General features: G+C 32.7%; 1 protein-coding gene across 4 annotated transcripts in view; it reads left to right on the plus strand.

Annotated features, from left to right (window-relative positions):
• The window catches only part of LOC124357106 (storkhead-box protein 1), a 249,662-nt gene extending 227,910 nt beyond the window's left edge, over positions 1 to 21,752 (plus strand). For all 4 annotated transcript variants that reach the window (XM_046808557.1, XM_046808558.1, XM_046808559.1 and 1 more), the window contains 6 exons: positions 5,037 to 5,254; positions 7,953 to 8,163; positions 12,569 to 12,775; positions 13,814 to 14,013; positions 15,854 to 16,211; positions 16,691 to 21,752. In XM_046808557.1, the coding sequence (XP_046664513.1) occupies positions 5,037 to 5,254; positions 7,953 to 8,163; positions 12,569 to 12,775; positions 13,814 to 14,013; positions 15,854 to 16,211; positions 16,691 to 17,718 (2,222 nt within the window). In that variant the 3' untranslated portion in view covers positions 17,719 to 21,752. The remainder of the gene's footprint in view (positions 1 to 5,036; positions 5,255 to 7,952; positions 8,164 to 12,568; positions 12,776 to 13,813; positions 14,014 to 15,853; positions 16,212 to 16,690) is intronic.
• Positions 21,753 to 22,077: the final 325 nt, after the last annotated feature.

A 22,077-nucleotide genomic window follows, 5' to 3' on the forward strand; every position in this document is an offset into this window, starting at 1 on the left:
CTCATTTGTATATTCTCGCTCTTCATTCTGCGTAAGACTTTCTTGTTGGACTGTGGGAATTAACAAATCGGCGCCGAGAGTCCTTGTTGCCTAATTACGTGAATCAGCTGCTAAATTCGCGTTTGAGAACCTCGACTCGTGAACGCTTCCATCCGGCCTCACTCTCTCGTCTCGTATATTACAGTCATTTTCTTATTGGTTCAGTTTAAAGTACTAGGCAGTGCCTTCAGAAATGGTGTGTACTGTATTAAAACCGATAATAACAATGTTTAATAATACAGTGGTATTCACGACCAGATTTAGAGAATCGACATCGGAAATGTAAACTATACTCAAGGAGACTGCTTAAACGTGTTGGCAAGCTATTTATTCAATGCAAAGATAAAGTCTTCAAAAAATAAACCTCATTACAACATATAGCATTCTAATCATGTATTCGCTTTGTAAAACTAAAAAAATTAAACATTATTAGAAACGTGTTGATTCGAAATGTCGAAGGTTAAAAAAGAGTCTGAGGCTCAGACTATCCTAATCATGGTTAACAAGATATCGGTAACGACTGCCACTTTACCAATTTATAACGTATACCACAGATACTGTAATATTTAATTGTTTCATTATTGTACAGGTGGATTTCAGGCAAGTGCAGGATTTTATATCCTTAAGAACCGAGGAACAACATATATAGATTTGAGGATTCCTTCATCCACAACTGCGATGTCCCACAAAAGCAACTTCCGTTTTGTTTGGAGGAGGACAGATGGATAAGTCTGTAATCTCCGAGAGCCGCGACTCTGCGCAGCAATGGTAATGAGGGAGAGGTTTCGTCGTGAAAGTGTGTGTCGAGGAGATAAGCGAATCTCAAGGCCGTGCCGCCAACAATGGTGTGGACCCCAACAGGCGGGCATCAGGCAGGGGACTTTCCTTCTAATTAAACCTAAGATCGCGAGAGGTCCTCCACGACCTTGTGTGACCGCCTGCCGGAAACACGTCCACGTCACTCCTACACTCCATTTCCGGTCCACTTGACTTCCGCCTCCACATGACTCACGGTTCGGGTTCACAGTCAAGGTCAACGACAGGTCGTGTTACCTACCATTGTTTGTTTGGTGCAGGCAAGTACGCGTGACGTGCTGGTACAGCGGGTAGCGGTATGCATAGTTGTTCATCTCTCACGCAATTTCATCAAAATTGCTCTTCAAGGAAGGTTTCTGCAGTGTCAAAGACCCCAGTACTTCTCACACGTCTGCTCACAATATCAGGAATATTTGGGATAAGTAGCCATCCTTGGCCAGAATTTTGGTTTGAAATGAAAACATGAGCGTTTGTCATTTCTTTGCTACAAAAACATTTAAAAACGACATTTCGAGGCATGGTATTCGCACTCTTCCTCAGGTGGAAAGTCTAAAGTAGAGAAATGTGTATATAAAGCAATAAGAACATCTTAAGTCAATCTATGAAATCAAACCACCTGAATACTCTTTAAAACCACCTAACTAGGTCACGTGGCTGATTTCGTTTTTTCCCACGAATTTTCAGGTTTTTGGAACTCACCATGTTAAACACTTACAAATACACCATAATAATCTTATCATCCTTTTAGTAAGGCTACAGCGATAAAATGTTGAATCTCCAAATGTAAATGTAAGTGTGGTCTTGTTTACACTTGTGCGGTAATGTACATGATTTCCTTGCAAGCTATGACATTAGAAAAGCATGTAAAGTAGTAACACTCCTCTCTATACAATTCGCTAGATACAAACTAGTGTATCTACACCACTAAATAACTTAAGAAAGTCTAGCCTACACATCTTTTGGAAAAATCATAGTAATACGTTAGCGTAAAACCTTTCAAAATTGATGAACATTCTTATTTGGTCATTGCAATTCTAATGCTAGAATGTTCCAGGTTCTTGGTAGTTCTTTTAAACTGTTAGATCAAATATTTTTTCCAAAATGAATTAAGATAATTTTGCATGACTAAAGTAATGAATCCAAAAATTGTTGTTTGTGTTAATTTTTTAAGTACAGTCTCCAGCAAATATTTCGATTGTACTAGGCATAGCATTATTTTAGGGGAAAACTTTTTCAAATTCCCAAAATAAGTTTTATTTTCATTCAAAGCTGGCCGGGTAAAGAGAGCGTCGAGAAATTTGTTCGTTGTTTAACACAATAAACAAACTCAAGAACAAGTGGTGAAGGGCGTGCCAAGAGCAGGAGTTGTAAATCACGCCTTCATAGATCAGCCCGCTTCCCGCCACACCTGCTTGCACTCGATTTGCATAACTCTTCCAGGCACGGCGCTCTTCTTCATTATAAACTCTCGTCATAACTAAACAGATGTACATGTCACAGTAATAAGAGAATGTTCATTACAACAAACACCTACATATACTTAAATTAAGGATTTAAAATTATTGAGCACATTTAAATATTTATCATATATCGAAACGAAAAAGATTAATTAACCTATAAATGAACAAAGTATAAAAAGTAATGTTTATATGCAAGAACAAAATAAAATAATTAAAATCACGACTCTTACTAACCTCCCCGTAGCACTAATTAATAATAAATTAGTGCATAAAAATGTTATCACGTCAGAATGTTTCAACTGCTTTTTATAAAGTCTGTCATAATTTCAATAATTTGTACGTTAGTGATATTTTAATAATTTATTAATATTATTATACGAGTACATTACGACTATGTTTATAACACTCTATTCAATTGTAATACTTGTTAAACTGCTTTTTCTTTAATTCGATTGAGGTGAGAAAGTTTTAAGATATATCTTTATTGTTCATAGTGTATATAAAATGCTTGAAACATAGCCATTGTATTCATTTTTAATAATGGATAAAATTAACAATATATTAAAGACTATACCTTTATTAATTATATTATATTGATTATTATGAAGAACTGAATTTTTCTCTAAGCGAGCACTTCACGTTTTCTAAAATTTACAAGTCAGCAATTTTGGGTTTCCTTCTTTATGGTACAGTTTTAATTAAAAACCGACTGTACATTGCCAAGAGATGAAATGTCTTACGTGAGAGAAGTCACAGAGGTTATGTGTGTGTCTCGATGTCGCGCCGCTTCATTCATACGTATAAATCAGTTCAAGGAAGAGAGTAAAGATGGAGCCATTCCGGTCATGTACACAGTTTCCGGTCACCATACCACTTCCGCCAGCTGCTCTCTTGTCAATCGAGTGTTGTTGCTTAATCTTCGGCGATGAAGAAATCGTGAACGTCCTTCCTTGGCGGGAGGTCGTGCCGAGCTTTAAATATTTACAGCTTATTAAAGCATCTACATCTTCATCTTTGAATGGACTACAAATCATCTGGTTTTTCTAAAATCGGCTTAACTGCTGATTTACGTGTCTGATCCAATCGTTCCATAGCCCATTGGTATTTATCGCCGAAGTAGTCCTATGTACAGAACTTGAGGTAGAGACAAAACTGTTCAATTTATATTAAAAAATCCAATATATTAACTCCGAGAACTATGCATTTATTCGCCAATCTTTTGTCCTCTGAAAGCATATCGGAAATTTGCCAATATGTTCCCCGTACAGTACAGTCTGGTCGTATAGTCACAGTCACGTGTCATCAGGGACTGTACCCATCCCCTCGGCTCCCCTAGCGCTTGTCTCGTCTGTCCAAACAGTTTTCCTCGTTAATTTATTGTCAGAGAATACATCAATATCTTTCTGTCCCGGTTATCGCGCAAAATCTCCGTTATTTCAGTAGAGACGTGCTGCGTTTTAATTTTGGCTCTTTGTTAAGTTTATACGTAGTTCTATGCTCCAATTCTATGTACAATCAATCGTCTTGGAACGATATTTCAAAATGGTTAGTCGGAAATTGAAATCGATATTGAAATGGACAATTCTACTGTCAAGTGCTATACAGATGGATAGTTTGTGGGACATATTATTACTCTGGGATGACACATTAAAGAGGTTAAATTACTTTTCTAAAGTATCAGGCTTCTAGGGCAGTGAATTAGGTCTGAAGGGCCTTTGAAAATAGATGTAATGAATTGTAGCTAAAATAGATAAAATTGTTTAGTTCCTTGTTTATTTAAAAATTAAGTCTATATCTAAAAAAAATCTCCTGGCAAAGAAAATGACTCACCACTCCATAATCCTTTATCACACCAATCCTTAGTATTCTTTATCTACTATTAACTTACCCCCTGAGTAATAGAGTCAAAACTTCAGGCTTACTCTGTTAGGGCTTGTTTAACCATCTAATTAGTAACTAAGTAAGGGAATTTACTATGTCCCATGAATTTTACTTGAAAAATTAATAAATGGTACTTGGACAGTAATAGGTAAAAATTTACAACCTTTAAAAAACAAAGAGCATACATAAAAAGTCTAAAACTGCCGCAGGAGATGAGAGTACTTTGTGTAGATTTGTCAAACAAATGTTGGAGCTTATTGTAATCTCTAGCCCACCCATAAGGCAACCAGAACAGAAAAAGGGCAGTGAATGCATTAAAAACTTGCCTTGCAAGTCTGAAAAAGGTTGCAGCCAAAGGTCAGGCATATCAACTATACTCTGGATGGGAACAGCACCAGAGTATTTAGTCTCACTGAAGTATCATATTTCATTGAGGCTGTCTCTGTTTCCAAAATATGTACTAATTTGAAGCTATCATAATTTTTTGTCATGTATGGTAATTCGGTGTTGAACCTCTCTTGAGAGTTTGCTGCTTAGTTTATGTTGGTACCTCATATTGGCTCTTTTTTGTTGGAATCACGAATGAACTAGAATATTTATAAGATTTACTATCAGAGCTACAGGGGCTGCAAGATGAGACAGTTTGCCTAGTTTCCCCCCATGTATGATTTCAGGGTGAATTACAAGGGTTAAGTAATAGAGATAGATAAGCGATACAATACTCTTCTTACTTGCCCTTACTTGCTCTCTCAGTTATCAATATGTTGAAAAGTAAACACTTAGAAAATTTGTGTTATTTCTTATAGCATTTATAATTAGAATCTGTTATCTCGTTTCCAGGGGATGTGGAGGATTGTCTGATCCAACCGATATCCCAGGGCCAGTTCACTCCACTGCCTGAAGCCCTATGCTGGGTGATCCTGGACCTGACATCCTCGGGCCAGGTAGCAGTCTTGGATACAATCCGAGCCGCCCTCCAAGTCGCCTTCCCCGAGATGGAGAGACCATCCAAGGAGCTTGTCTATGATACACTGGCCAAACTCATGACAGACAGGAAGGTGAGATTAATGATTATTACCAGGATAAGCTCATTCTTCCTATACAAGGCTGATGTTTCAGTGTGACTATTTTGTGCCAGTAGATGAAAACAAATCCACAACATGTCTAATAATTAAAATGTATGTATATTTTAAAAGGAAACAAAATATATAATGTAAAATTTACATTTTCAGAAAATGGTAAATAGCGTGGAATCATTATGACAATCAATTCGTTCGGTTTACAAAATAGATCAATGTGTCTGATTATGTTTTAAATAAATCGTATAGAAAGATTAAAGGATTAGATTTATACCAATGAGACATATTAATAGTCATAATCAAAATGATTCAGGAAATATTCATTTAAATTGGGACTACACTATATATAATATATATAATTAATTTAATTATATTATAATTAAATTAAATTTAATATAACTTGTAATAATCCTCCAAAAAAGTTACCATATTGTATTACCATGATAAATGTTTTAAATAAAACACAACTAATTTTAATGAAATTATAGCACCTCAAAAGTAAAAAATATCTTTTTCGACAGTTCAATTTTAGTTTTAGGCAAGTTATTTAACACACTAATGGACTTACAGTCCTGGGACCTACTGTATTCAGTTTGTCAGGTCAAAATTCCTATGAAATGTTCAAATGTTTGTCTTAATTACTGTTCTAATGGTTTCAGCCCGGTTTTGCTTCCATTTAGTCCTCTAAGTGGAAATCTGGACGAAATCTTTCGTTTGTATTATTTATCTTACGATTTCCAGACATATGTTTATATAAACATTGTTTTTTGTTTTTAGGTCTACAATAACCTGTAAAAATTTCTTTCCTCCCGGACCACCCTCTATATAAATACAATTATGCATTTAAAAACATATTTCCTTAGTATTTTAAAATTTGTTATTATCAAAATGAGTTCAAGCAAAAATATAACTGTAAAGAACAAGTAGAAAATTAAGTACAGTTATAAATACTTAGATCTCTAAACAGATGAGAAGTGAGCTCCATAACTTCGACAAGGAATAAAAAATTGGAATGTAGAGGAGAAAATGAATGTTTATATTTTCATACAAATATTGTCGTAATCCAAAACTGGTCAGACATGTAAGTGGAACATTTACCGAGGATTTCTATAAGCCAAACGCTTTTGTCTGAACTTTTCATTAACTTTGCTTATAAATCATACAGTACAATGGACTTTAGGTGGTTAGGGTGAGACAAGGGAGACTTTTATGTCCTGGATTATAGGGTCACCCCCCCCTCCTTTCACCCTGTTTGGCTTTGGGGTAGATTTGAAGTGGGACATCAGCTGTTTTCCTCTCCTAAGTGGCATAGAATTATCAGTGGTGTAATTCATGTAAAGGAAACAAATATAGTGTTTTGATAATTGTAATAATGCCATACAGGTAATTTTTTATAACTAATATTGTACACCTTCATATTGAGATTTCAGAATTTAATCAGCACAGAGTTTTATATAAGTAAAACAACGTTGTCAAAGTTAGTTTAGTTTATATTAATATTTTATTATATGCCTTAAAAGATATTGTTGCATTTTTATAAATTTTAGGACTCATCATGGTAAATAAAGCATTTAAAAATCAAAATGAAGCTACAACTGATATTTGATGTAAAAAATGTACTTTCGTATGTTAAACGAATTCACCAACTTTAGATGGAAACAAATTTTTACTATATTTTCAGCTATAAAAAAAGTATTTCTATGATAATTGCTGCTTACTTTCTACAACATTTTTTACTTCCTCCTGCATTATTTACATTTTTTAAATTCAGAATTTTCACTCTCTTTAATATGCAATTGATATTCTAAAGGATTAATTTGTCCTATTTATGTATTTTAATATGTGTGAAAAAATCGAGGTTTTGTTTGTTCTTTTAGTTGTAAATGATTAATGCATAGAAGACAGAAAAGTAGCCTTCAATAGAAATATTAATGTACTAGTTATTGTAAACAATAGGCCCTTTGTTAATACATTTGTGGGCATATCATGAGACTAGTTAAATAATATTTGTTCTCTGTCTTCACAATATCTGCTTATATCTATTACGTTTTCTTTCAGAAAAAATTTATTTCTGCAAACAGTTATATTTGGTGTTAATATAACTGTACCAAAGCCTACATTTTTGGACAATTTGGTTTATTATTTAAGTTGCAACACATTTTATCTTGAATTCTTTATTTATTTGTCTGTCTTTTTATCTTTAACTTTAAAAAGGAATAAAGGCAAAGACAGGAGGACTATTGTTGAGCTAACAATTTAGAAAATCTGTACTGAAAGCTTGAATACAATTTACTTATTACAATATTGGTGAATTGGACGATTTCTTTGTATACAATTTCTCGTACTCTTAACATGTTTTTTTTCTCAGTAAACTGTGCCACCTTTTGTGTGTTCATATTGTAAATTCACATTTACTAAAAAAAAATCTGAGAGGTTTCTTCTTATTTATACTACAAAAAAGTGTCAAAAAAACTTTCTTATATTCTTTGTTATTCTATTAAATTAGTAACTAAATAAATCTTAATTATGGTCAATGTCAACAGTTATAATGCATTATTGTTATCTCATTATCAATAAAAAGATTGTAAATATGGTCTGCAAGACATACAGGAATGTCATACTATATTTGCAGTAATGACAATATCACAATAACCTCTGATGACATTTTTATGTGCAGTTGTACCAGACATCAAGGGGTTACTTCGTGGTGACGCCAGAGTCCCGCCGACTGCGCAAGAGCTCCTCCAACGAGGACTCCAGTGCACGTACGATGCTGTTGAGCACAGAGGAGGCTGTGGCGCTGGTCCACGGGGAGATGGAGACAGTCCTAGATGGTGAGCGGACACATCAGGCCGTGCAGACCAACCTGGCTGACGTCATCTGTGGAGGTTTGTAGTAGTGTCTATGATGAGTGATGTGTAAAATAAATGTGAATGCCCTTAATAGTTAGACCCAGTGGTGTAACTTGAACTTGGCTTTGGGAGGCTTTAAATAAGTAAGATTGCTGATATACTATATTTTCATTTTTATATTCATTATATTTAGGCTTTAGGGGGATTCTATCCCCTCATTCCCTTTAACTTATGCCACTGTACCTAAAATTCGTATTAACCAAAACCAGAATTTGATCATTATCTAGCGAGTGCAAGAACATTGTATCACCTATGTAATGCATAACCCAGACTTTTGAGCAGCAGGATTAAGTATACCTATACCTTGAGTGTTGACCATAGATTTTAAAATTCTTTCAACCCCCACCTATTGTTCTATAACTTTATTTCCTAGTCAAAACTTTAACTTATGAAGTATGGAACTAAACACCTTAACATATAAACGGAATATATATTCCACAAATTAAAATTAACTCTACTAGTTCAAACAAATAACAATTAGTTACATAAAGACATCTGAGGTATAATATGGTTATTAGTCACAGTATATATATATATATATATATATATATATATATATATATATATATATCACATATACATATAAATTTTGCAAGTGATAGAAATGAAATTTTTGTAGAAATCTAAGTTAATAGTGATGTAAGTTAGTACAACCTTGCACATTACATTGTTGTACATAAAATATATTTCAATATCTAGACCAAAACTATATAAAATTTATATATTTTTATAAACAATTATACCATATAGAGTTAATTTTGTAATTGATTAAATGCTTAATGGATGTGAGAAAGTTAAAACCTGATAATTAAAATTGATTGTGAAATTCCTGTTGAAACTTTGATGAAGCACCTCAAAAAGTCCCATTAAGTTACTGAAAAATTGTTTTCATCTTTTAATTTCCTCAATTTTGTTTATTATTGTCAATGTTGAGTTTGGCTCCATTTCACCTTCCTTAGGCCACTGTTTGAAATGTGATGTTGTCACAGACTTGACTCCTAGAATCTGGAGTCCACATACATTTTAAAGAGATCCAAAAAAAGTCGTTAACAAAAAGCTTAAAATGAATTATTACTGTTGTGAATTCTTTGTATCGTTTTTACATCAAATTTGATCTCGTCAGATGGATGTGGACTCCAGATTTTAGGAGTCAAATCTGTAGCAGCATCAGAAGCAAAAGGTGAAATGAAGCTGAACTCAACATTTACATTGAATCAACCCTTCTCACCATAGCTATGTTATGTTATGTATAGTGGTTATTATATTTTACTACATATAAATTATGTCACATCATATGTATTGTGTTTATAATATTTACACATTTTGAAATTTTACTATAATGCTATTAATTAGTAAGAAAGAACTATCAGAGTTAAGAGGTACTTCAATATAAAACATTTATCAATAATTAATTTAACAGTTTATAACTCGAATTTGCTTGGTAATCTAAAAAGCAAATTGGTAAAAATATTCCCATCAATTACTATTTGCATGAAAATAAATAAAAGAAGAATATAGTTTTAAAAATTTTAATTTTTTATTATCTACAACCTTTAATTTGTCTTAAAGACCGTTATTTTTCTGTATTAACTGTCATAAAGGAGTTTTTATCTTTTATTAGTAAAAACAAGCACATATAGTAAAGTAGAAATAATGTGCAATGAGGCTGAAGGTGTACTTGAAGGTCAGGTCGGTGGCTCCACAGAACTGGTTTCAGTCGACTATTTCGAGCCCATTTGGGCACCTGTAGTACCCATTACTGAACCCCTTCTATGGAAACTTGTCCAGCAATAGTCGCCTGCACTGCACTTCTGCGTTGCTCATATGATGGCCTCATTTTATTTATGTTGATTAAAATTTACGATACTGCTGATACTGCTGCTACCCTGCTGCTACCCGCACCTTTTTAGAACCTTGTGTTGTAATTTTCCCATGTTGGTCTGTTAATTATGGGCTGCCGATGAAAAAGCTAAAGGTAGTAAAATATCCGTAATTTAAATGCTAAACTAGCTGTAGTAAATTACTTGTGGTTTAATTAATAATACACCACACAACTTTAATTACAACAAAGTAGATTATATGATACAATGTGGATATGTAATTTCCCTGAACAAGCAAAATTTGTAATTATACAATTTACCTGTAACTACGAGGTAGAAGTACACCACACAATGTCTGAATTAGAATATGTAAGAAATAATAATTACATATTTTACTGTATAACTACAGACTTTAGACATTAATTAACAAACACTGCGGTCGAGTTATCTAGCCACTGTCCTTCTGTCCATGTCTCCTGTTGCTCCTAAGGTGTTAAACGTATTTCATTTAAAAATATTAACAAATACAAATTATGTAGGTACCAAATAAGATATTGCTTAAAGGTTGTTCTTTTATTTTTTATAAAGAGGCCGATCCCCTTTCTAGCCTTATACTGCTTGGCCTCATAGGCCACTGGCTTGTGCAAGGATCTTATCAAACATAACAAAGAGAGTCAATACAGTACAAGGCCAACAGTACTATATCAGGTGATTTTCTGTTACTAGATCATTGTCTTGCCACACAAACCATTTGTGAACTTAACATGCTTTTAGTTACAAATTTGTAAACAAAACAAAACAAAAAATAAAATATTGTTCTGCAATCTCAGAGGAACATGACAAAGTATCACTATCCAGGAGATTGGAATGTCTGACAAGAGTTAGTGAGGAAATATCACAATATGATGCAAATCAGGAGCACCAGATAATGAACCTTATTAGCATAGAAAACAACCAACACTTGCCACCCATTATCATTCCAGGGTGACAGACGTTATTTAGAAGCACCAGTTAGTGCATCAATGGCCATAATTTGCATCAAATTACTACTAAGCATCAGCAGCGTGTTTTATCTTTCAAAATTGAATGGTCACAGATGGTCATATTTTTAACGCTCGGTTAAATATTTTTGAGTAAGCACTTTGTTTTGAAATTTCTTTGGATGTGAAAGGGCTGAAAATGTACTTTCAGGAAATTTTCTGTCGTAAAGGATGGCACTCAGACCTTTTAAATATAAAGAAAGGTTTTATCCATTGTTCAGTTTTCTCTGTGATCGATGCCTTGTCTGTGTTTTTGAGGAATGAAAGCTCCATTTGGCTCAGGCTTGGCAGTAGCTGTAATTGAGGAACCTGTTGGCTGGAGTTACAGGAAACCATACTGGTTTGTAATGGTTGGCAGCGAAGTGGTGAAGTGGGTCACTACCTATTACACTCATAAACTGGACCCTTTTCTATTCATTAATCACTTCCATTAATTTTATATCTAGTCTATAACATTTTCAGACCTTATCATTATTCTCATCAACACTGTAGACCAATTTCAAAATTACAATATGAATAATAAGGAATTGTTTCAGCATACTGAATGTTTTCTTCAAAGTGGCATAGAAATATCTAAGACATGAGCTAAACTAACAATCTCATTAAACTGAATTAATATCAACTTCACTAACCCAGTAATTTTTATGTCTTTTTTTATCAATAAAATTGACAAACAACTGATACCTGTCAATTGTGACATGTTTGGCACTCCTGGCTTGTGCAAGCATATCTTTAAAGTGGTTGTGCTCGTTTATGCATTGATGGATTTTGTTGAATTAAGTACCATTGGAATTCTTATAAAAATAGTTGGTATCTTGTAAAATTTTTCTAACCTATGTAAAACAGCTGATGCCTATGAAGAGACAAAATGTTTTTTGCTCTTGGTTTGTGGAAGTGTATGCTTGTGTTCACTTATGCACTGACGGATTTCATTGAAACAAGTACCGTTGGAATTGTAATGAATTGCTCAAATAGTTGGTGTCTAGTACATATTTTACAACTGTACAGGTTTTTTTGTTATTTGAATTTAAATATTTTCAACAGCACCAATTTATTAGTATTAAATAAAACAACACAATAATTTAAAAAATGTTCTCTTATCTATTCAAACCTATGTGCCAAATTTGGTTTCCGTAGCTGAAATAGTTTAATTTTTTTATAAAAAATATAAACTGGCAGCTATTGGCTAAACGACACATTTTTCAACCTATATTATCTGACGATAGGTTGATAGGTAATGATGAATACTATCTCCCACAGAAGTTTGTAACAGCCTTTTGTGAACAACCTGTATATATATATTGTATATATTATATGTATATATTATACATATAATATATAATATATACAATATTATGTATATATTATACTTTCAATAGTAAATAACAATTAACGCACATTAAACCCTGTCTTCCCCTTCCACCTAACCACCTAATGACAATCAAGGCTGTACATTTCAGATAGAGGCGATAGTTCTGTACATCTGAGTTGCAGTTTAATGTATGTGGTGATACTGTACAGGTAACTCCAAGGACAAGGTTTTATACGCTCGGTCACCAGCCAAGCGGGCACAACTGGAGAGGCGACATTCACTGCGGCTCTTTGGCAGCAACAAGCGGCTGTCGGCTCTGCAGCGGAGTGGCTCCATGAGGCACATACCTTCGCGCCAGACTTCAACAGATACCTCTCTCGTCGGAAACTCGCTAGCTTCCTCCTCCACCTTCTCTCGTATGTCACCAACATTATTATACCTATCACGTTAGATTAAAATACGTAATAAAATGTAAGTTTTTTTTACGAGCATGAAAGCTTGTACATGAATCAAACAAATTGTTATGGATAGTTAGTTCTTGGTTTCAAGATTACAGCATTGTTTATTTAGGTTAAATCTATATTAAAAAATGAATTAAAGATGAGTTTAAAGATACATCTGAATTTATTCAGTGTGAAGGGTTTATTACAAGTCAAAGTTGTTTAAGCTATTTCTTTAAGTAACTATCATGCAACATTTTCTTTTGGCAAGATACTTTTGTTTAAAATGTTCTGTCACTTCCATTGAGGTTTGTCCCTTAGATAGTAAAAATTTCAAGTTATGTCTTACAATTATAAAGGAGTTTTTAACAATAAAACATAAATTTAATAAGTCGGTCTGAAAAATATATTAAGATCCTTATGAAACTCTTGTATAGTTGTCAACATCCATAATGCAGTGTAAAGTTCTAAGTGAAAATAATCTTAAACATTTTCATAGTAATGGTTAAAATTAAAGTGTAAAAAACATGAACATGATGTATTTCTTAAGTGTTTTAAAACTATCAATCATTTTATTTCACCTGTTTTTCAAGTTTTTATCTGGTGCTTAATATTTTTATACTATAATTTTAATAGTGTTTTGAAACAAATTTGAAATGGTATACAGTTGCGTATCATAGCTTGCCAACTAAGGAGTATCAAATGGTATGTTAGAGACTGGTTTCAAAAACTGACATTAATTCAAAATTAAACAGACCTGTTTGTACTTTTGACATATCAATGCAGACAGATATTTCTTTAACATTATATTTGCTAATGATTCATAATGTTTTGGCTGTGTGATGTTTATTGCATGTTTCTGTATCTGTATATTCACCCATTGTAAAAATAAATGCTTTATAATTATAAAATCATTATTTTTTAATGAAATGTTTGAATAAATTTTAGTAGCTTTTAATAATGTTGCATTAGATCTAAACCTTCAACCCAGCTGATTGATCTATATTTTTATAGGCAAGTCTCTGTCACTGTTGTCACGGATATTCCGACGGTCAAAGAGAGGGAAGTCACAACCATTGCAGACATTCTCTGCACAGTTCCCGCCTACTGAATGGTTCAACAGTAGAGTGCGACACTTGCATTCAGTAGGCACTCAGACACAGGCCGTCCGCACCAGCACCAACAGGAGCAACAGTCCTGCCTCTTCCGTTCGGGTCAGTTTTGGTACTTAAAAATGTTCTAATTTATTTATAACCACCATGAGGGTTCACTTTTGGCTTTGTACCTTGCAGATAAACTTACAATAGATACAGCAAAAACCGATGTGTCACTTTCATCTGGGTAATCCTAAGAATGTCCAGGAGTGGCAAATCACAACCTGAAAATGTTGTTAGGGTCAAGGCTAGATCGATAGGTTCTAGTTCACTGCTGAGAATCACTGTTAGAGTTTGTAGGGCTCCCTACGTGTTAAAGGTAGTTTCTAGCCTAGACATAAGGGAATGCTATCCCTGCCCACTTTGACTGGAGAAGCTGGTACAGAGCTAGTCTCCCCCTCTTCCGAGGTGACATAACTGAGATATAGTGCCCACAATCCTTTGTCTTGGATCTCGACAGGAAGTGGCTCCTACCACCGGTCTTACACATCCTGAATATACTGGCACTCCAGAAGCAAGTGCAGAGGTCTTACGCCAGGTTTTTCAGCTTCTTTTCCTAAGAACAAGTGTTTTATAGATCTTTCAAGCTTTAATGTTGTTTTGGTTGGTTCAACTCAATCCAAGAGTATAGTAAAATTGTGTTCCATTTTTGTCTGCAGTTACCCCTTAAGTATCCAAAACAGCTGGACACATGCCAATAAATGTTGTTAACACTAATAACAATAAAATGGAAAAAAGCAAGGAAAGGAAATATAGGGAGGATAATGGTTTTTACTGTATTGCTTCATTTAATTCTTCAAACCCAATTTAGGGTTGGTGAATGGACTTTCTGGGGACTCTATAAAGCTCCCACAGTTGTAGTGGTTATTTTTATCCTCCTGGAGAAATCGTACAGCTGCCTCAGAGAACTATAATAGTGTTTCCCATAAAAACTTGACATGTGAAATCCAAAATAATTAAGAACTCACAGTTCTTAGTCAACCATATTCTGTGCCAAGTGACACACATAATAAAAAGACAATGGTATTAGCACCTATACTATACTTTAGTAAAAAGCCAGCATACCTCATACCACTGCATCACTTTGCACTCTGCAGAGAAAATAACCAATATTGGACAGAAGCTCTACAATCTTTTTCCAGAAGAAATTCAGTCAATATAGAACAAGAAAAAATATAACTACAAAATGGCTGGAATTGCAACTTTTTTACTTATTAGAGGGATTCCTGCAGTGAAGAAACAACAAACCTTTCTTGTTACGCACTTGAGCAATTCACATTTCAAGATAGCTTTTACTGTAACCCTTCACAGACAAATGCAGATATATTCATTCGCTAAAACTGATTTGTAGAAGATAGTTTGTAGATACATTCACTCAACGTTACACTGATTCTTCACCGATGAATTGTCGATATATCAGAAAACAATTTTCTTGTTAAACTAGTTGAAACTATTTATCAAGGATAATTTACAAAAATATAAATAAAAACTCTCCAAACAAAAACTGAATTATTTTTAAGGGAATGTTGTTTGTTTGTTAGCAACACTGCAGTTGAATATATTAGCATGTCTTTTTTACCTTAAAACCATAAAACAAATTATTTGCTGTAAATTTAGTATCACACAAAGTGTTACATCATAATGTGCCAGAGAAAAGTGTTTCTACAAATAATTTTTTTCCTGATCTTAACATATTTTACAGATTTTTAGTCACCCACGAAGGAATAAGACTGATGTCATTACTAATTATTATTACTAAATAAAACATCTTTGTCTTTCATATTCTGTTAAGTATGACAGTAGTTATTTGATTAGTTTGGTATTAAATCAAATAAAACTTGTCTTTCTTGTATACTTTTAGAAAAAAAGGAAGTTTTGAAAATGTTATTAATGATTCCAGAGCCGAGCCAACAGTTCAAGCCGTACTCACTTGATGGAGCGCAGCTGGGAGCGAGAGAGGGACGGAGAGGGCACACTTAGTCGCCACCACCGCAGACAGGGCTCAGCTACTACCACACCAACTCCCTCACGACCACCCTCACGTCGTTCCTCTCCCCACCCTGCACCCGCACCAAGCATTTCCCCATCCCGCAGCTCCCTGTCTTCCAGCAAGACTGTTGTCAACACCAAGTCCTTGTCTTCAGCCTCTTCAGGCTATAACTCCCTTCCACGCTCCACCAAGAGCCCAAAGACATCGAGACAGTCTTCTGCTACACCCACTCCGAAGAACTCACCAGTACATTCAGCCACAAATGCTGGTTAGAATTTTTAATAATATAATTTCCAAACATAAAATCCTAGACAAAATTCTTTCATATCGTAGTGGAAGACAACCTTCATGTAGAAGAATATCAAATTGCTATCATATATCATATTTATCTCTTTCCTATTCTAGGATTTCAGAGTAGCTATAATTAAGAATGGTTAATTTGGCTAGTAGAAGTTTAGGTTTAGGATTTTCAGTATTACTTTTGATTTTAACATTGTCTTCGGTAGTCTATATTAATTATAAATTTAAATTTAGCAACCAACAATAATAATATATTTCTTGCAAGTATATTTTTATGATAGTTTTTTAGTTTCTTGCAGTATTTTAAAGGTCATAAAAATCTACTGTGTGTATAGCATTTAATATTGATTTTAGATCAATTCATAGATGAATACGCTTCAACACTGATTTGATTTATATACTCAAAACTTTGAATAAGTTGTCTTATCATAAAACTGTTTGTTACAGGAAAAAGTTCCATAACACTACAAGTCTCCACCAACCAGAATAAAGGCAACTACTCCAGTCAATGTGACACCAACATCGGAGGTTTCATATCTTCATTAAAGTCTTCGGTAGGAGAAGTGCCGGATGATAACTCAACAACTATGACTACCACAATAAATGGAGCTAACACAACAAAAATATTTGTCCAACAGCAAAACTCACCGGTGCGATCTATCATAACTTTTGAAAATGGTTTGGGGAAGAACTCCCAAAACCGTGATTTGATTATCTTAAACGGAGGTAAACCTGTTGACACAAACAAAACTAATGATAAAGATGGGAACAATAAGAAGAACAGACCAAAACTGGAAAGGCCAACTTCACTGTACACAAAGGAAGAGACTGAAGATACAAAAAGCAATGAGAAGTTATTTGGTCAGCTAGAGACTCAACTGAAAATGAAATTTCCCTCATCGGAAACTATTCAGTTAGAGGAGAAGCTATTGACGTCAACAAAAAACAACAAAAACAGCCAGAAGAGGCCTGTGTTCGATTCCACTAAGTTAGGGACAGGAAGTCTAATCGACGTGGCTAATTTTGAATCCGAGCTGAACAATGTGAGGAAGGCTTCAATATCTTCAACTCCTCTGCAGTCTTACAACAAAACTGAAAATCTTAGTGTCAAGAACCTTCTCAAGGAATCTGAGCATCCTTTCTTGCCTTTAATCATGAATAAGGAGGCAAAAAACTTCAACAGCAATCCTCCCAGTCCTACCAAACCTTACCCGGGTGAGATGTCCTCTGACCTCGTAAAGTTGAACGGGGGACTGAGCACGCAGGATGTGGGTGGCAAGAAAGAAGGAAATAATGAGCTAGGAGCATTTCCGAGTTTAAGTGACCTTTCTTTGCACTTCACTTCGATAGCTGCACAGAATATCTTGAAAGGTGTCAGCATCAACTCTATCGACACCCTGGTCGAGGTGAATATGGCAGCCGAGAAGCAGAACAACTGTGATGTTACGGTTCACACCGACTTCGGTGTTGTTTAAGTATTCTGTTGTTATAATGTGAATTCAAATTTATTGATAATGTTTGTATTTATATGATATTGTACAAATTAACGTTATTTAACTTTTAAGTATTTTTGCTTATGTCTGAATTATTTTTGCTTAGGACACTTTAATATTAAATCCACTTTTGTTTTCCTGTCTAGTAAGTTTTCGTTCTGAATCATAGTAATTTTATGGAAGTACAATATAACTCATGATACAATTAAGTAATTTTACTGTTCAGAGCTATTCTAATAACGATTAAGTGTTTTAGAGATTTTGTTAATAAATATTTCATTTGAAAAATTAGACATTATTTACAACACATTATACATTTTCACCAGTGCCTACATTAATTTAGCTTATAGACAAATCAAATCATTAAGCTGAAGTATTTACAAAATGTCAATGTTAAGTTAAGGGTCTAATTTAAATCTTTTCAAGTGCTCCTTTCTCTTCATTAATTTAATCTGGATCTATTGAAATTAAAAATACTACACAGCTGTGTACATAATTAATTCTTCACATCTTATAAGAATAATTATTTAATTTTTTAATGGATAATACCCTCTTTTATCCATTATGCTTGAAACATTTTAAGTTACCAAATGAATTGAAACAGTAATTTTATTTCCTTCTTCTATCAAAACAAACCTCACAATAAAATACAAACCTAACTCACCATAAAACCAAAATATAAATGATTGGTTTTGTGAGATCAACATATTGTTTTGCGAGAGTTATAAAAAATGTATTACTTTTTAATTATAATCTACTTTAGTGTGACATATTTAAAGATAATTGTTATATGTCTAAATGATTTAATATGTATTTATTTTAGAATCATTTAATTCTAAATGTATACAATTACATGTTGTGCAATGCTGTTGGTAAAATTAATAATAATATACAAATTTTAATTTTGTGAATCAATATCATTTATAACACATTTATAATTAACTATAGCATATTGCAAATAAAAATGTTTATGTATTCATGTACTTTTCTAAGTACACTATTTTATTCGTTAAACAAGAGGAAAATTAATTATAAAGCAACATTTTACAAAAATTAAATAACTTAAATAGAATGAGTTGCAGATTTGAGTCCTGAAAATTTTAATTTCCTAGCATTTATGGTAGTTAATGTAAATACTTAGGAAGTTGTTGTATAGTCACCTGTACATGTACATGCACCATTCATAGCTTTATTTTTTCACAGTAAAAGAAATACAAACTTTGTAATTTAGTTTTGATACATACAGCAATATTGTTTATGTGCCATGTGCTGCATTGTTTAATATAATGTAAGTGTTTATGGTACTTTTGTCAGCGATTGTTATTGGCTTGTAATTTTTAACAGTTATTTAAAAATGCTTTTTGAAAACTCGCAATTTATTAAAAAGGCATTTTTTGAATAAATTGGTCAGAAATATTCAAAATCATTTAAAATCAAAACCAGGTGACAAAATTGTTATTGAAAAAAAGTGTGTATTACTCATTTTTATGAGGTTTTATATGTAAACTGTAGCTTGATTTGTGCTGTTACATATTATACTAATACATTAATAAAATATTAAAATTATTTATCGAAATAAATACAATAAAGACAACAAAAATAATTTTAGAACATATAATTCTATTGCGAATCACATGTATCAATGTCTCTCTCACTAAAATAGAAATAAAGGCATTTGGAAAGTTATGTGTCATATTATGATTTGAAATCAAAATTTAAATCAAATATTAATGATTAAATTAGTTATAAGCTAAATATAGATTCACATGTATTACATTGTTAGCCATAACTTCTAAAGCACATATGTGAATAATAAAAAAAAACTTGAATGTTTAACTTACTTTATAAGTATTGTGCCAATTCAGAATAATGAAACATCTCGTTTCAAAGTACTACTAATTGTCATTATAAAGTTAATCAATCATTATATGAAATATATCATTATTTCTCCTTTACCATAACTCTTTGAAACCCCTCGCCCATCTATTACAATTATCTATTGCCTTGTCTGCCTTGTGGGATACTCCAGTACTAAGTACTTTTCATTTAATTTCTTACTAAGTTAATTCTTCATTTAAGTTACAGATTACTATACCATTACCGATATTATGAAGGGCCAGGAAGTATCCTTGCACACACACACTTCAACACTCTAGAGAGTAGAGAGCCTCGGGCTTGCCGATCTCTCTCGTGTCATTCATATAAACACAAACACATTATTTTTTTAATATAATTTATCCTGTAGTGGAAATTTCAGTTTATTACATATTGTTTGGTATATTTTTCTTGTAATGATGCTTACAGTCTATATATACTATTCATTTTAGGATAAAATAACAAGTACAAAAAATCTGGTTTTGTTTGGAGAAGTACACTACGTGACCAAAGGATGGCAATACTGCCAATCCTAATTGCTTACACTTGTGTGTGAGTGAGGTCTGCGTATTTGTGGGACCCAGTCAGACTCCTGATAATAATAGTCTATTGTTGATTAAAAAATGAGAAGGGTTGAGGAAATAAAAATGCACTATATTTTAAGTAGATGGTAGCTAATTTTTCAATATAGCTATTAGACAATTTTGCAACAAACCTTTCAACCAGTTTGTAACAAAGCCAAAATTCTCATGTAATGTTTATTTTCTAGTTTAGAACATATCATGCAAACATATTTTATATCAAAATCAATATTTTATTTATAATTTCACAATTCTTTAAAATATCAAGTGAAATTCCTCAATTAAAAAATATATTTGTTTAACATTTAAGGTATATTAAATTAAAACTTTAATTTATAAACAAAACAAAATCTCTTAAAATGTTATTCATAATAAAAATTTGCACTGTTTTGTTTTTAAATATTATATGCTATGCCTGAACTTTACTGTTATCCAGATTATTCATTTAACACATTGAGTGCGGCAGACACCCGTGAGCTCACCACATTGTTAGAAGTTGGTCTAAATCAGTATAGACCAGCAATAAAGGTATTAAAAATAATTCTTAAAAACTATAAAGCTATAAAAACCATATTGAAAGTATGAAACTTGAAGGTATTTATTAAAATATTTAAACTAGGATTTTTCAAACTCCAAACAGGGTTTATAATCATTTTAAAACTGTTAGGAGGTGAAAACTTTTTCTTTTCTGTACAGTGCTGCTGTTCACAGTTAATCTTGGAACTAATACTACCTGTGGCTATGGACAGAACTGTTTTGCTTGATTTCATTACATCAGAGCAATGAAACAGGAACACTCTTATCATGTATCTATACAAGAATTTGTTTTCCTTGCTCCATAAAGAATGTGAGTGACTTACAAGATATAACTGATTTTTAATTCCAAATTAGAGAACAGTTGTAATGCATTACGTCATTGATATTTTAAAGAAATTATATTATAGTATAGTACTGTAATAATAGACCTAGTTTCCTTCTCTATCTTTAATTATACTGTGTTATGAATTTAAATTTTCCAATTTAAAATAACCTGGATATGATACAACTTTTATCAACAATTCTTTCTTTTTCCGAACATAACTGTACAGTCCAAACCAACCCTGAAATGTAATACAATTAACAGAGATAAACAACACTTAGAAATACATAGAAGGTTTGTATACTCTCTTGGTTGAAATAGTTGATTTTAAATTGTTTTAAATGGGGTACCAAGCTTATGTTTGTAAAATGTTTTATCCTAATATTCAGTCCTTTTAATTTAAATATAAATACCATACTATAAAATTAATAGAACCTAAAAAGATAATTAGGCACATCAAAACCCTTACTAAACAAATTTCATTTAAATGAATTAACTCACAATGTTCTAACAACGTTAAAAATGTAAAATCAAAATAGTGGCACACTTTTACTTATTATTTATGTCTTAACTTTTTGTGTTAATAGGTTTAATTCTGTTGATAATAATTTTATTAATGAATGTTAAGCTTTATTTTCTACTGATTGTACAATCTGTCATGTACATACTCCTAAAGGTTGTAATAAACTATTTCCACTTTATGAATTTGTTTTACTCTTGACTTCCTTTTCCCATATTTAATTCTCCTTCAATAACCGACATGGTGTTTAATTTCATGTCATATATTCTTTGTCACATAAATGTTTACATAGAGTATCATAAATAAAAAAAGACATTAAAGGAAATACATATAGGAAATGGTGCTATACTTCAACCCATTTTTATCAAGAATAATTTATAAATAAGGAAATATAATACAATATTAATTTATTTGTTACAAATCTTTATCATTTCAATACATGTAATTAATTTCCACTAGAAAGTCAAACAGGCTGTTCTTGAAAGAATGCATGTTACTGCATTGTT

The sequence above is a fragment of the Homalodisca vitripennis genome, chromosome 3, assembly GCF_021130785.1.
Source record: "Homalodisca vitripennis isolate AUS2020 chromosome 3, UT_GWSS_2.1, whole genome shotgun sequence".
NCBI lineage: Eukaryota > Metazoa > Arthropoda > Insecta > Hemiptera > Cicadellidae > Homalodisca > Homalodisca vitripennis.